The sequence below is a fragment of the Xenopus tropicalis genome, chromosome 4, assembly GCF_000004195.4.
Source record: "Xenopus tropicalis strain Nigerian chromosome 4, UCB_Xtro_10.0, whole genome shotgun sequence".
Classification (NCBI taxonomy): domain Eukaryota; kingdom Metazoa; phylum Chordata; class Amphibia; order Anura; family Pipidae; genus Xenopus; species Xenopus tropicalis.
In genome coordinates this window covers 38,706,510-38,723,513 of record NC_030680.2, presented here as the reverse complement: position 1 = coordinate 38,723,513, position 17,004 = coordinate 38,706,510, and the positions used below count along the sequence as shown (strand labels likewise).

Genomic DNA, 17,004 nt, shown 5'->3' with positions numbered 1-17,004 from the left:
TATCCACTATATCTACCTCCAGGGCTGCTTTAAAGTATCAGTGGTAGGTCCCCACCACCCTAAGAAATATGTGATATAATACATCATGTGAATATATATAATATGTAAATAACCCTCAAGCATGTGAATTTCAAAATGGTATAGTACTTACTAAAGGACACATGATCCCCAGGTATCCCATCCTGGACCAACAGCTCTGTGTGCATAAAAATTAAAAAATGGTGATGCCACAAGTTAAAGACAAATAAATTAAAATAGCCATACTATAGAGCTCTTCCCACTTTATTAAAATTACGAGTCTGCCATCTCTGCAGGATGCTTCTCCAAAAAGTGGTGCCCTGGTGTACCCTGAGCAAATGCTCCTTTTGCAGCCCTGTCCACCTAGCAAGGACTTAACGAAAAGTAGCTTCAATTTTCCAGTTAGCTAAAGAAACAGCAATTAAAACTATTAAAACAATAGGGAAAAGTATGTTTGGCACAAGCACCAGGGGTCACCCCTTTAGATTGGAGGAACGGAGCTTCCATTTGAAGCTGCGCAGGTGGTTTTTCACGGTGAGGGCAGTGAGGTTGGGGAATGCCCTTCCTAGTGATGTGGTAATGGCAGATTCTGTTAATGCCTTTAAGAGGGGCCTGGATGAGTTCTTGAACAATCAGAATATCCAAGGCTATTGTGATACTAATATCTACAGTTAGTATTAGTGGTTGTATATATAGTTTATGTATGTGAGTGTATAGATTGGTAGGTGTGGGTTGTGTGTGCTGGGTTTACTTGGATGGGTTGAACTTGATGGGTCTTTTTTCAACCCTATGTAACTATGTAACTCATATTAAACAAGGGATGTATTGATCTTTTAATTACAAAGGCTGGTGTGCTGGGTATTTGAATGGTATGCATACATTGTGGAGAACAGTATTATAGCTAAGCGTGGCTTAAAAGGGGCATATTGTAATTTTATGGATCTCTAAGAGGAAGCCGATAAAAATTAAAAATCAATACATGTCCTGTGCCATGTTGGGAACAGATTATGGTGTAATGCTTAATTCAGATGGTTCTCTCTTCATATAGAAATGCTGATTTTTCAACTCAGACAATAGAATAGCTCAATGCAATAGTTATATATATATTCCCTACTGCAGCTTTGCCATATCAGTATGTGTAACTTTGTGCACAACATCAAACTCGGTAAACACATGGTGACATTATAGATAAGAATTGTCTATGTTTGGAATTCCCAGCATAAGTTTATCCATGCAATGTGATCACACATCTTAATTGTAGAGGTGCCAGGTATCATGCCAGAAGAATGGCCACACCTTAAATTAGAGAAGTGAACGAATATAAATACATCAGCACAGCATATGCTAAGCATCATCTACTTTTCTCTGAGGAGCGTGGAACTTCAAGACCTTCACTTGAAAAGGTACTGATTTTCTACATATGTTACTTTACAGGCACAGAATCATTTCTAACAATTGTATGGGATGCTTTGGGTTTGTGATAGGAGTATATACAGAAGTTGGTACAGGTATGGGATCTGTTATCCGGAAACCCATTATCCAGAAAGCTCCGAATTACGGAAAGCCTGTCTCCCATAGACTCCATTTTAATCAAATAATTCAGATTTTTAAATTTGATTTCCTGTTTCTCTGTAATAATAAAACAGTACCTTGTATTTGATCCCAACTAAGATATAATTATTGGTTGCAAAACAACCCTATTGGGTTAATTAATGTTTTATTGATTTTTTAGTAGACTTAAAGTATGAAGATCCAAATTACAGAAAGACTCCTTATCCGGAATACCCTTGGTCCCGAGCATTCTGGATAACGGGTCCTATACCTGTATATAGATATGAAGAGTACTGGATGGATAGTACTCAATGGTTTTAGATGAAGGATTAAGTATACAACAGGACTACAGTAAACAGTTTGTGAAACAAAGAGAGTCTTTTAGTAATGGATATACTTTTTATTTATATAAATTACAAATTGATATTCATGAATGCAAATGCTAGCTTGGAAGCAAAACTGAGCATTAGCACTATTTAGAAAGGTATTTGCATCTACATACTCTTGTGTAGTTGGCAAGACATTTGTCCCTTCAGTCTGATCTGATGAGTTGGATGCAAGGACACAAGGAAACCCTGCATTAATTAAATTAGTTAATTGAATTCTAATGCTGTTACATGACAAAGAAACTCCTACTCTTAAAGGAACAGTAACACCAAAAAAGGAAAGTGCTTTAAAGTAATTAAAATATAATGTACAGTTGCCCTGCGCTGGTACAACTGGTAAGTTTGCAACAGAAACGCTACTATAGTTTATATAAATGAGCTGCTATGTCAACACGGGGGCAGCCATTGAAGTTGGGAAAAAGGAGAAAAGGCACAGGTTACATAGCAGATAACAGATAAGCTTTGTAGAATATAATGGGGTTTTATCTGTTATCTGCTAAGTAACCTGTGCCTTTTCTCCTGTAAATGGCTGCCCCCGTGGCTACACAGAAGCTTTATTTATATAAACTATAGTAGGGTTTCTAAGGAAAACACACCAGTTGTACCAGTACAGAGCAGCATTACATTATATAGTAATTACTTTTATACACTTTCATTTTTTGGTGTTACTGTCCCTTTAAGTCTTGGAATTCACAATTACACCAAGCAGGCAGGCACCATTTTGTGGACACTTATTAAGGCAGGCTTTGTGCCATCCTAAAATGTTGTGTATGTGCAAGATGCTGATGCCCATGCACAGCCTACAATTCTAGGCCTCTATGCCTGAGGCATAGAGGCAGTGAAAGTGATATATGACTGACAGCTAAGATTTTGAAATACATTTAAAACAGATATGAGTGTTTTAATGTTAAAAAAAACCCTTTTATGTTGGGGTGACAGATTACTTTTCATTGGTGCAGTAATTACATATAATAATGCTTTTAACTGCATCAAACAAAGGTTGCAATTTTAATCAATGTTCAACTTAAGAAAGGTACTAGTAAATGTAATAACTGCACCTCTTGTGAGTGGTTTAACCAACTGAGATCTAGGGAGATAATTTTGTACAACCACATTTGAGATACACATGTCTTTTGCCCTTACAACTACAGATTCATTACAGCAGACCCCTCAGCCCTGAGAGTTCCAGGGTAAGAGGGGGCCAGACTGGTCAGGGGGTTGCTTTCCCCATCTCCCAATGTGTGAGTGCTCACATGAGGGGGTGGCACATTGTGCATGAATGAAGATGGGAGTGCCACCGAGGTTAAGGGTAGGAGTCTAAAATTGTTTTTGCAGGGGCGCCCAAGGGAGGTACAGTACACTGCTGATTTGATGTTAAGAAAACATATTGATGGCTATAGATTAGCCATCAGTACATCTTATCATGATGGGAGAACCACTAAAGCTGTAGCAACACATTTTTTGGAAATGGACCATAGGTTACTACAATTCAGATCTATGGGGTTTGATTGTGTTCCACCTACTCCAAAGGGAAAAATGTAAATATTATATGAAATGCTTTTTACCTAAATTGTGTTTGTATTAATGTATTTGAATTGGGATTACTGAGGTATGTTTGTTTAAGGTATCTATGGTTAAATCAGATGGGAAGGTCATGATAGAATGTCATTTTCTAGATCTGGGTGTCTTACTCTTTATATATTGGTATTGCAAGCATTCATTGTCCTGATAAAAGTTCAAGAACTGGAACAAAACATTGACAATTACCCCATATGTAATAAAAAGCATTATGTTTGTCCAGGAGCAGTAACTTATTGCAACCAATAAAATGTTTGCTTTTAAACAGGTTACCAGTAAATATTACCTACTGGTTGGTTGCTGCAATAAGTTTTCCAGGGCAAGAGGAGAGTGGAGATGCCAACCTGGTAGTAGAAAGAAGAGCAAGTGAGGTTGTTAGGAAGAGAGTCAAAGAGTAGCAAAGCAAAAGAGTATATGCAGAGCAAAGGGGTGATTGTGTGGAACGAGGCTGGAGGCTTTGGGGTTTTAGATTAAAGTTTTTTAAAGTGACAGAGATTTTTGAATATTACTCACTCCTCACTTTCCGATAACATCACTTCTGAATTGTAGTGATGTCATTTTCAGTTTCTTTAAGCATGGCCACAAAGACCCAGGCCTAGGGCAGCTGGACTTCATGGGTGGCATGCCACCCATATGCCTGTAAACTGGGTCCGGAGCTATAGGGAAGTGCAAGAAACCTGTGCACCGATCCCCAGTGCTCTGTACCCAACAAAGTAAATTTGCACAAGAATGGGAGGGGGTAGGGCATCTGTAAAGGAGAAGGAAAGGTAAAAACTAAGTAATTTTTTTTATCAGAAATGTCTATGTAAATACAGCCATAAGCACTCACAGGAACGCTGTTCTGAGTTCTCTTTCAAAAGAAACAGGATTTCTTGTCTCTTTGTTTTCTTGTGCCAATGTCTGCGCAGCTCTCTCCTCTCTTGCTCCCCCTCCCTCAAGAATGCTAAGGACTCCCTCCCCCCTTAGGAATGTGTGATCTGAGCCAATCAGCAGGAAGCTTCCTCATAGTCTTACAAACTGTGCATATACAGGGGTCTTGGTGCAGGAGTGAGGCATTATGGGAATTCTTTTTACAGAGCTCAGAATGTTTTTTTTCTGATCATCTAAATAGGAGAAATATGGGGAGACTTAAGGGCACTTTTGAGAGAACTGAAGGTATGCCTGCAGCTTGAGATCAACTCTTTATTAGCCTTTCCTTCTCCTTTAAATAGGTTGTATTTTTGTTTTCCTCATACAAGGTCGGACGGGGCTGGTGAAACACTGGAAAAAAACTCAGTGGGCCCCGCTGGCCCAGGTCCACTCCCTGCCTTGAGCTTGTGCCACAAACAATGTACGTGTGCACGGAGGGTGCTGGCAAGTGTAAGAAACAACATTAATCTCCAGGAGTGTAAGGAACAGGGAGTTCGACCCTTGAGGGGCACTTGAGGTGGAAGCCAGTGGGCCCCAGACACCCCAGTGTGACCCTGTCTTTATGTATTGGCTTGGTTAAGGGTGTGATGTGTCTTTTGATCTGTCACTCAAAGGGGCCTGGTTTGGAAGGCATTTTCAGGATTTAAAGTGTCTTAGTACACTCCAGATCTATATATTCATGATGAAGGACACAAAATCTGTCTGAAACATTAAGACAATAAAAATCAAGAAGTGGATTTGATAGGGCAGTGCCCTGCCTTGTATGGTACAGTATGGAAACAACCAGGGCCGGGCCAAGGTATTTTGGCACCCTAGGCAAGGGCTTCAATCAGCGCCCCCCCCTGCATTACAATATCCCTCATATTAACCCCCCCATCTGTACCTGTGTCAGCAGCAGCCAACCCCTCATATTGCCCCCCCATCTGTACCTGTGCCAGCAGCCAACCCCTCATATTGCCCCCCCATCTGTACCTGTGCCAGCAGCCCAGCCAACACCTCATATTGCCCCCCCATCTGTACCTGCGCCAGCAGCAGCAGCCCAGCCAATCCCTCATATTGCCCCCCCATCTGTACCTGTGCCAGCAGCCCAGCCAATCCCTCATATTGCCCCCCCAATCTGTACCTGTGTCAGCAGCAGCCCAGCCAACCCCTCATATTGCCCCCCCCCCATCTGTACCTGTGTCAGCAGCAGCCCAGCCAACCCCTCATATTGCCCCCCCATCTGTACCTGCGCCAGCAGCAGCCCAGCCAATCCCTCATATTGCCCCCCCATCTGTACCTGTGCCAGCAGCCCAGCCAATCCCTCATATTGCCCCCCCAATCTGTACCTGTGTCAGCAGCAGCCCAGCCAACCCCTCATATTGCCCCCCCATCTGTACCTGTGTCAGCAGCAGCCCAGCCAACCCCTCATATTGCCCCCCCCATCTGTACCTGTGCCAGCAGCAGCCCAGCCAACCCCTCATATTGCCCCCCCCATCTGTACCTGTGCCAGCAGCAGCCCAGCCAACCCCTCATATTGCCCCCCCATCTGTACCTGTGTCAGCAGCAGCCCAGCCAACCCCTCATATTGCCCCCCTATCTGTACCTGTGCCAGCAGCAGCCCAGCCAACCCCTCATATTGCCCCCCCATCTGTACCTGTGCCAGCAGCCCAGCCAACCCCTCATATTGCCCCCCCATCTGTACCTGTGTCAGCAGCAGCCCAGCCAACCCCTCATATTGCCCCCCTATCTGTACCTGTGCCAGCAGCAGCCCAGCCAACCCCTCATATTGCCCCCCCATCTGTACCTGTGTCAGCAGCAGCCCAGCCAACCCCTCATATTGCCCCCCCAATCTGTACCTGTGTCAGCAGCAGCCCAGCCAACCCCTCATATTGCCCCCCCAATCTGTACCTGTGTCAGCAGCAGCCCAGCCAACCCCTCATATTGCCCCCCCAATCTGTACCTGTGCCAGCAGCCCAGCCAACCCCTCATATTGCCCCCCCATCTGTACCTGTGTCAGCAGCAGCCCAGCCAACCCCTCATATTGCCCCCCCCATCTGTACCTGTGCCAGCAGCAGCCCAGCCAACCCCTTATATTGCCCCCCCAATCTGTACCTGTGCCAGCAGCCCAGCCAACCCCTCATATTGCCCCCCCATCTGTACCTGTGCCAGCAGCAGTCCAGCCAACCCCTCATATTGCCCCCCCATCTGTACCTGTGCCAGCAGCAGCCCAGCCAACCCCTCATATTGCCCCCCCAATCTGTACCTGTGCCAGCAGCCCAGCCAACCCCTCATATTGCCCCCCCAATCTGTACCTGTGCCAGCAGCAGCACAGCCAACCCCTCATATTGCCCCCCCAATCTGTACCTGTGTCAGCAGCAGCCCAGCCAACCCCTCATATTGCCCCCCCACCTGTACCTGTGTCAGCAGCAGCCCAGCCAACCCCTCATATTGCCCCCCCACCTGTACCTGTGTCAGCAGCAGCCCAGCCAACCCCTCATATTGCCCCCCCACCTGTACCTGTGTCAGCAGCAGCCCAGCCAACCCCTCATATTGCCCCCCCACCTGTACCTGTGTCAGCAGCAGCCCAGCCAACCCCTCATATTGCCCCCCCACCTGTACCTGTGTCAGCAGCAGCAGCTTTTAAGAATTGTCAGTGAACTCCCAGGTCCTAGACAGCAGTCCTGCTCACTCAGGCCTCGACGTTTTCACAGCGCAACCACCACCCACCGCCGCTCCCCTGCGCCTTCTGTTCCTCTGGCTGCCTTGATTTCGAATGACGCGCTTGCGTATGGGTGTGCGCGCAACTTCCTAATACGCATGTGCAGGCATACGGAGGTAAGCGGCGCTGCAGGGAGCTGTGGGGCGGTGCGCTCCTGGGTCCCAAAGCCAAAAGTAAAACAAAAACTCATCATGCCAGAGGGGGGTTGGGGCGGCGGTTTTATTAAAGAAAAGGTGGGTTAATAAAATACTACTACCAAAATAATAAAAAAAAAAAAAAAACTCTTTTCCCTTCAATATGCAACCCCCCAGTGATTGCACCCTAGGCAGGCGCCTACTCTGCCTACCCCTAGTTCCGGCCCTGGAAACAACACACTGAATTTGGAGTGTAAATATGGGATCCCATATATTTTTCTCTGTAACTAAGCTGCACAAAGCCATATTGGCTGCAAACAACCCTATTAGGTTTATGTAATGTTAAAATGGTTTTTAGCAGATTTAAGGTCTGGTGTTAACAATTAAGAAGATCCCTTATGTGGTCCCAAGCACTTTGGATAATAGATGTCATACCTGTGTAAGGGGTAGTTTACATTATATTAACCTGATATAACATGTAGACAGTGATATCTGGGGACAAGTTGCACTTAGTACACTAGCCTTTTTATTCAGATCCTCCACTCATTTTCCTACAATCTGTTATTATAGCCACTGCTAGACTTTTTGATTGTATTATAATTGAAAAGTCACATTGCTTTTGACTTAGCATATTAATATGCAATAATCTTTCAATTTTAATCTTACTTGCCTAGGTGGGGAGGACCTCTAAAGGAATTTACTAGAACCATTCAGAGGAACCTGATTGTAGTAGTAGAGATGGCTGGAGATATGACAATTAAAATTAATGAAGGTGGGTATAACAAGAAACAACAAAACATGTGCAGGCAAATATAAGAAGAAAAGCAATAAGCAGTGTAGAGAATGAGAGAGTGAGAGAGAGAAAATGAAGACAGAGACATGTCCTTATATTAGAGACCAAACTTTATTTTGTCAAAATGCTGTCCTACAGTGTTCCAAACTATATACCCCACTGCTAATAGGGCACCAGAAGCTCAGTTGCTTTGGAACTTATCAGTAAACCAATCATGTAATATGTTCTGTAGATCATAGGGTATAACATAACCAAGATATTAGACCACGGGGATGGCACTTCTGCATTAGTAACAGTTTCAGTCCTGTGCTGTCATTACATTTCATAGACAGTTTTAAGTACCAGGGAATATGCAGCAAAGATAGGTGAATGGATGGAAAGATAGATAGGTCAGAGATAGGAGTAAAATCTATTTGCATAACGCAATATTATTTTCATTTTGCAGGAGTTGAACGGTGCAGTAACATATGTAGTATCTGTAAGTAGGCATTTCCTATTGACTTGGGTTGTTTGAATAATATCAATAAATGGGATATTGTTATCAAAATGTACTCTTTTCCCTGTTCAAACACTCCTACTCACTGTGTTTAGCCAAAAATAGAGTCACATATCTGGAAAACAATGGTGCAATAAATAGTTTACCCCTTTAATTTGAAAGGGGCATACAAAGACATATAAAGTAAATATATAAAATGAACTAAATGGAAGTCTATCTGTGCACAAAATGATTCTGAGGAAATAACAATCATTTCGGAAAACATCACAAAGGTGATTTTTCTAAGGTTTATGTCTGATGGGGAGATCAGTTACCCACATTTAATCTCTGCTACCCGGTAGAAAGGCATATGCACGCTAAATTGCCCGAAGTTTCCTTTGCAAGGCAATTAATCTCCCCAAAATTAATTGCTTGATTAATTGCCTACAGTACTTGTATTTTCAGCAAGAATTTCTCAGCTTGTTGAGCATACACTCCGTGTGGCATTAGCCTAAGGACTAAACTTCACAGGAGATTTTGTGGTTCAGATTTTATCTGATCTTATCATGCACACCCCACAGCTTTAATGCAAAGTCGGATCAGATAAAGTCAGACTGTGTTTTGTTCCTGCATCTAAATTCAACAGTCAATGTGTTTCAATGACAAAAAAAGTCTGTCAGGCACCATCAGATTTTATCTCGTCCCATGCAACTACATCTGACTTGTAGGATGCATTTTGTTGAGCTGACACCATTTTACAAAAGCTCCAGTGGAGTATAGGTGTATAGGTCTAGGGGCAGCGACACACAGGGAGATTAGTCGCTGCGCAACAAACCTCCCCACAATGCCATCCCACCGGCTAGAATGTAAATCGCCGGTGGGATGGCACATGCGGCCCCGTGATTTGCCGAAGTTGCCTTGAGAGGAAACTTTTTGTTTTTCACCTGGCAGTAACCTTTTGCCAAATGTGTGATCCAAGCAACCAGATTAGTCAGTTGGCAGTATCCAGTTTTGAGACAAAAGGCACACATACATTTGTTGTTTACAAATGGGAATATACTAAAAAATTATTCCTAACAAAGGTTTTCCAAAATGGTTATGATGCCATTCAGTGGTGTACAGAGATGTACATGCTTTCTTCTCTTTAGTCTGCATTAGTGTGTCATTTATGGGATTAAATGTTTGATTATTATTGACACTACTTATGTTTTCTGTTTTAGTGGTTCAGGTGATTGTGGGCCTTATAATTACAGCATTTGCCATTGCTATGATTGTAGTAGGTAAGTGAAGACAATCTAAATGTATACATTTCATTTAAACAACTACAAGTGTTTGTCAGCACATAGACATGTTCTTATACTCTTCTGACCTGTTATCCTCTTTATGAGCCTTGTCATGTTGAATGTTGAATTATTAATGTATGCTTGCAGTCCAAAAGATTCCCTTGGCTCATATTAGTTCAGGCCTCAAAATATATAGCCCCATAAATGACTAAACAGGTATGGGATCCCTTATCCAGAAACCTGTTATAGAGAAAGCTCCAAATTATGGGAAGGCCATAATAATTCTAATTTTTAAAAACAATTTCCCTTTTCTGTGTAATAATAAAACAGTACCTTGTACTTTAATTGTAACAAAGCTGCATAAATTTAAATTGGTGGCAAAACAATCCTATTGGTATTATTTAAAAGACATGTCAACCCCAAAAATAATTTTTTGCCTAATAAAAGAAAACATAATGCTAAGCAACTTTCAATTTGCTGAACTTCTGGTTGTTACTTTTTAAGCAATGTTGCAACAGTCGGTCTCCTCTAGCAAGGCAGGTCTGTCAGTCTGCTGCCTTGTGTTACATTGTTTCAGATGCCAGAGCCACCAGGGCAGAGAATAGAAAAGGACAGGCAGGTACTGCTTAAAATTTTGTTTTCTTTTATTAGGCGAAAAATAATATTTATAGTTATAGAATGACCAACTTTTCAGTTCTTAAATTATTTGCCTTCTTCCATCCATTCATGCAACTCCAAAAAGTAACACCTGTTTGAAGAGTTGCATGATACTTTGGTAATCCTTTCAAAGTAACTCCACAGCATTCAGATGTCACCTTTCTGAAGAGTTACAAAGTGCCATTGTGATTGGATTAGTGGAAGAGTATATATGCTGAGGACTGCCCATACCAGTCAGTTGAACTGAAGAAGCTGCTCGGATGAGTAGTGAAACGTCTTCAATGATTACTTAACAAGTCCAGTTGCTTTAAATGTATTTATACTAGATATACCATGACCAGGATGAATGAAAATCTTCATAGACTTCTTCCTCTGCTTTTTTTCAACTTTCCGATGGGGGTTACTGACAGCGGCAGTCAAAAAATGATTGTTAATGTAACTTTTTATTACTATTCATTTATATTCCAGTCTGTCATTCAAACCACAGTTGGTTGCTAGGGTAATGTAATGTAGGGGCTGAAATTTCAAACTGGAGAGCTGAACAAGAAGCTTAATAATTCAACAACCACAAATAATAAAAAATGAAGTGCATTGCAAATTGACTCACACGATCACCCTCTACATCTTACTAAAAGTTAATTTTAAGGTCACTAACCCCTTTAAACTTTGCACTGCCCTTATATCTTTCATTTATCTTTTATGTATCTCTCATGTATTCAGTTGCTTTGTTGTTTAACTTAAGTAACTTTGCTTTTGTGTGCATTTGACCATTAACCCAACAAATTGTTGTTATTTTATAGTCACATTAACTTTGACTTGTTCTTTCAAACTTAGGTGCCATGCACTTAAACGAATGTCCTGCTGAGCGTTTTGTTCCAATATATCTAATCGTCACTGGAGCTTTCCTCCTGTCGTATTGGTTGTTTTTCCCATTAGAGTTCTTCTTCCCTACCATAAGAAAGGTTTTATCTGGCCTTGTTGGTCTTTTCTTGTTTGCCTGGCTAATTGCAGGTAAGGATGGTACTCTTCCTAGCCAACATAAAATACTATTACTTTTAAGGGGCTATAAATATTCTAGAAGGTGAGTATGACATAACAATAAAAATAGAATATAAAATATTAATTTTTGCACTCATTTCTGAAATTAGAATCTATCTACTTGTAGAGAGATAGATTTTCCTGATATGTTTTAAGTTATAACAAAATAAAAGTAAAATTTTATGTTTATGAACAAACTAGAATTTGAAGCAGTCCCACATGTAGAGGCTAATTTATCAAATATGAAATAAAGGATTCCCAGCCATTCAATAATTTTGCTAATTATGAACATTTTCCTGAACACCAGCAACATTTTCAGTATTGAGCACTATCACCTGCATGGATCCTTGCTCTCCAATGCATATCACGTACATGGAGCAAGCATTTGGACAATTATTTTCTGCATTGGAACTAATTGTTCCAGCGTGGACATTTAACCGTTAAATTGTTGCACGTATTGAATTTTTTATGGTAGAGGTGAACTAACATTTCGGCTGTCACACCAGCCTTTCTCAAAGATACATAGCCAAGTGAAAGTGAATCATAAATACTGCAAATGGCGGGAAAAACAAACAGTGAAGTGAAAAAATGATGTGAATGTTTGTTTTTCCCGCCATTTGCAGTGTTTATGACAGCAAAAACGATCACAATACAATAAAAAAACTCTTGAGTTTTTCATAAGTCCTGCGAGAGCAGTTTCTTGGACTATCAATTTTTCTCTCTCTCTCTCTCTATATATATATACCTGGTATGGGTTTCTTTTGAGACCCTTTTTTGTTTATTAGTGGACAGGCAGGTATTACATTAGTGGTTTAAAGGACAGGGAAACAACTGGGGGTGCCAAAATGTTAGGAAACCCCCTAGTGAATTCAATGGCTAACTTTTTCCCCCAATCTGGTGCTCCTATTAGGAAAAACACTTCACCAGACAGAGGAAAAATCAAATGCAGTGCCATGTGGCCATTTTACTTTATTGCCAGGCACCCTCAACTTGGTCTTGCACATGCGCAATTTTTTGATTCTACTCTGCTGCATAGCTCAGAATCTTGGGCCTCATTTATGAAGCACAGAGCAGGATGCACAATGCACAGACCAGCCACAAACCATCATGTTTATTTTACTTTTGCACTCTACCCTGCATTAAGCATATAGCTCTTTGATCTACCCCATAAATACAATACTGTTTGTGTTTAGCAGCTCTGTATTCATAAGGGGCTCAGGCATGGAGGTGTCCCTTCTCAGCCTCCTAAATGATGCTCAGGTTTTGAAGGGCCAGTGGATGTGATTTTGAGCCACTTCTAATGTTCTAGTACTTGTATTGGGATATTTTTAAATTACATTTCAATTGTATGAATGAGGTCTTATGCAGGAGACATTTTAATGCTGTTTTAATCTGTAGTGCATCTGACCATAAGGTATAAACACGACTGATTTTCCACACTGCCAAGGGCATCAAAAATCTGCTCCTGGTAACTTTAAACAAGACATTTTATATAATATAGTTACTTTTAGTTATATAATTCATCCTTCCTCAGAATATGAAATGATGCAGGAAGTGCTGGAATGGCTGATCAGTGGTGTACAGAAAAAAAGGATGCTGTGTCCCATAGCAAAATCTTTAAAAGCTTTGGCTCAGAATTTATTTAGAAACTGTCAGAATCCTGCTGGGTACACTTTCAGGCTCCTAGCAATTGCAGGACTACAATGGCCCTTATCAACAGACGCTACAATAATAATACAGCGATGTGGAATATGTTGGCGCTATATAAATAAAAGTTAATAATAATGTTAATAATTTCCAGTCAGAAAGCACATTAACATTTATATATGTCATTTTACGTTCATAATTCTGATGATCTTTATAATATAATTGCATTTTCTGGTTCTATTAGGGTCAAAGTAAAAGTACTTACTGTGAGACAAATCTGCTTCCACCATACCTGTTTAACATGAATCTGTTCTGTTTTTTCAGGCAGTGTGTGGGTGTTCCGAATATATAACAATAATCCTAGACTATGCCAAGTAAACATGTATCTCTTCGCTTTCTCAGTCATTATTATACAGTGGATACTACTGGGGCTAGGAATCATTTTTAGCCTCATTACGTGCTTCTGCTCTAAAATTATGGTAGGTTTGTTTCAAATACTTCTCCTTATTTGTTTTTTTTATTTTGCATGGAGACTTGGTTAACATCTCTTAAAGCCTTAGGATCCAAGACATGCCAGATAAGGGGTTTCCCTTTGCCTCTTCTGTCAGCTTCCTTCTACCTTTCATCAGGGTTAGAAGGAATGAAAGCGAGACCCTCTCCCAATTCTGACAAAATCCCAGCTTTTGAGCAAAACTTAGTAGATTTGGCATTGGAACGGTTTGAGCCCCAGTTACCTAAGTGTTCCAGGTACAAGGGATCTGTAAGAGGAGTTCAATACCTGCATAACTTGCAAGCTAGTTATAATTTAGAATGTATATTTTGGTTTAAAAGGTTTTCCCTGTAGCTGGTATGTTGCTGCCTCACATCTGACTTTCTACTACTTCTTGTTGGCTATATTATACTGTTTACTTGACAACCTAAATTTAAATATATTTATATTTACATGGTGGGATTTGCTTTCCTGTTTATAAAATATAATAATTTAATAAAATGTAATAATAATATTTATTATCAGACTATTTTCTAACCTTAAAAATTCACTGGGACATCTAATACCCTTCTACTTACTTCTTCAAGAAGTAAGTATATTATTCTATATACAGATAGACAGGGTCGGACTGGCTCACTGATATACCGGGAAAAAATCCCAGTGGGCCCCGACCCTGTTGAGCTGCCCACTCCACTGCGGGTCACAGCCATCTTTCATTTTTCACAGCAAAGTAAGTAGCACAGTGGGAGTGGCAGTGGCTGGGGGCAGAGAGGGAGCTGTGGTGGCTGGGTGGTGGGCCATTTGGTGGCTGGGTGTTAAGCCCTTTGGTGGTTGGGGGGTAACACGTGCAAATACCCGTGCCCCCTGTGTTAAACCACTCCTATGTACTGCATTTGTCATCTTCATTACTGTCTGATAATAATATAGGTATATAGCAGTTCTTCTGTTTAACTACATTCCTATTCTAATTTTAGTGCTGCTGTAACAGGAAAGTTTGAAACCATAAGGAAGAAAGAAGACAACAATGTTGTTATATAACACATCAAAATAACCTGATTTTATTTGTGCTTTGTATAATACATAGGGGCATATTTATTATTTTGCTTGTGTTTAAAACAAAGTCTGAAGATGCAAGAAAGGCATCACTTGCCTTGTTTTTCCTCTTTGTGTGTGTTTTTTTGCTTACTGACTTTTCCAATCATGCAACAACAACAACAACAACAAAACACCCACACAAAGGGAAAAAAACAAGCTATGGCAAAACACAGGAGCGAGATTAAGATCTTTGCATTTTCTGGCATCTTTTAATACAAATGGGAGCACTAAACATAATTAATACACTCCCTAGAGTTTGTATGAGCTCACAAAAGATAACCTTGCTTTATTTATTATAATATAAAGAATGTCAGTGATTATTTAAAATGTGTCAATGTAACCTTATCACTTATGTATTGTGCCCTCACACAAAAGAATATAAAATACCTAATAAATCAGTATACAATACCACAACACTGGCATTCTCTTTTGCATGGGGTTTCCACCTCTGTTTTCAAGGAGCTCACTTGTAGCCTCTTGTGTTCAAACTTAGTTACCCAAATCACAGAATTAAAGACTCCAATCCTATTGGTTTCATCTCCATAAAACACATTTTTGCCTTAATAGCATTTTTCCTGCTAAAAAGATAACATTGCCTTTGGAGGGACTCCAAAACAAACATGAATAAATAACACAAATAGCTAACTATGTAAACAAATATGGAGTAGTGGGAAACCATAAAACAATACTGTTATTACGTTAGTAATAGCAGTGCATTAAATGTAAATAAATCATTTTAGATATAGTGCTGTTTAGCCCAGCATATACCAAGTGAGATTTGGGATCTGATCCTTAGGGGCTGATTTACTTACCCACGAACGGGTCGAATGGAGTCCGATTGCGTTTTTTTCGTAATGATCGGTACTTTGCGATTTTTTCGTATGTTTCGCGAAAAGTTGCGCATTTTTCGCGTAAGTTTTAACGCTACGCAAAATGCGCAACTTTTTACGCAACTTTCGTAATGGATACGAAAAACTCGCGTTTTTACGCAAAAATCGTATTGGATCCGAAAAATTCGTACAGAATCCGAAAAAATCGCAAAACATACGAAAAAGTCGCAAAATATTCGTTTTCAAGTCGGAACTTTTCCAATTCGGGTCGGATTCGTGGGTAAGTAAATCAGCCCCCTAGTGTGGAAGCCCTGCATTAAGGCTAAATAGGACTGTTTATTCCCAGAAAGCAAGTAGAGAAAGAAAGTTATTTTCCAAGATAGCATCATGGCACAGGTTTATAATACTGTGACTCTCCCTGCTAAGACTAAAATATCATGTACTTTACAAAACCTCACCCCTGAACCTAAGCAGTTCATCCCCTAATATCCAAGAGACAACATTCATTGTAAATAAACATTTTGGATAACTGCCTTACTAGGATGCTTGCCAGTTATTACAGCTAGCCAACCTGCCATGTTGCCCCCCCCCTTCTGAGGTCAAAGCTAGTGAGCATATAATAGCAGGGAACTATAAACAATCACCTGTCTTCTAAGACCCTGTGCCCAAGGACAGGACTGAGAACCAACAGCATCCTTGTTTTACCTGCAATTTGCTTTTATTGGGTCGATGGAATCACCTGAATGGGAAGGGTGGAAGCTACAACATGGAGCTGGCCACTACTCCCTTTGTTGCAAGCATACAATTAAGGGTATATTTATCATGCTGTGTAAAAAGTGGAGTGAAGCATTACTGGTGATGTTGCCCAGGGCAACCAATCAGTAATCAGATTTCAACAGTTAGAAAACCAAAGCAAAGCATCTGAATGGCTGCTATGAGCAACATCACCGGTACCACTTTTTACACAACATGATAAATATACCCCTAGAGACTACAGACTGGCACCATTTTGTGGAAACTGTTAACACGACATGCTTTGCATCATACAAAAATCTAATCTATGAACTACGCAGGATCAGTGTCGGACTGGGAACCCAGGGCCCCAGCGCGGCAAATTTTTTTGACCACGCCCTAATTTGTGGCCACACACCAATTTTTTTCAAAAATTCTCTTTTAATATAGTTGAAATGGTGGAATCAGACGCAAAATGTACTATACCCTTATACTGTACTACCTAAGGAAAACAATATAACAACTCCTACATATAAAATACAAATATAGAGAGAAGGCAGTCAGTTATAAGTGAGTTGTAACTATGTACCAATTTTGCCCCCCAATACAGAGTGCCCACAATGGCCCAATAGACAGTACCCCCATACACAGTGCCCCCATAGACAGTGCCCCCATAGACAGTGCCCC

General features: G+C 40.8%; 1 protein-coding gene across 1 annotated transcript; it reads left to right on the top strand.

The window, feature by feature from the left end:
• The first annotated feature begins 1,320 nt into the window (after positions 1-1,320).
• On the top strand, positions 1,321-15,166 carry LOC116410363. Its single transcript, XM_031900694.1, has 7 exons — positions 1,321-1,421; positions 7,952-8,049; positions 8,516-8,548; positions 9,766-9,825; positions 11,320-11,496; positions 13,495-13,649; positions 14,635-15,166. The coding sequence occupies exons 1-7, from the start codon at positions 1,360-1,362 to the stop codon at positions 14,656-14,658; spliced, it is 609 nt and encodes a 202-aa protein (XP_031756554.1). The 5' UTR covers positions 1,321-1,359; the 3' UTR covers positions 14,659-15,166.
• Positions 15,167-17,004: the final 1,838 nt, after the last annotated feature.

What these genes read in the sequence shown, in the direction of transcription:
- LOC116410363 (XM_031900694.1), top strand. Translation starts at nt 1,360, where the DNA reads ATGCTAAGCATCATCTACTTTTCTCTGAGGAGCGTGGAACTTCAAGAC. An exon ending in GACAATTAAAATTAATGAAG is followed by an intron (nt 8,050 to 8,515) that starts GTGGGTATAACA and finishes TTCATTTTGCAG; the next exon opens with GAGTTGAACGGTGCAGTAAC. An exon ending in GCTTCTGCTCTAAAATTATG is followed by an intron (nt 13,650 to 14,634) that starts GTAGGTTTGTTT and finishes TTCTAATTTTAG; the next exon opens with TGCTGCTGTAACAGGAAAGT.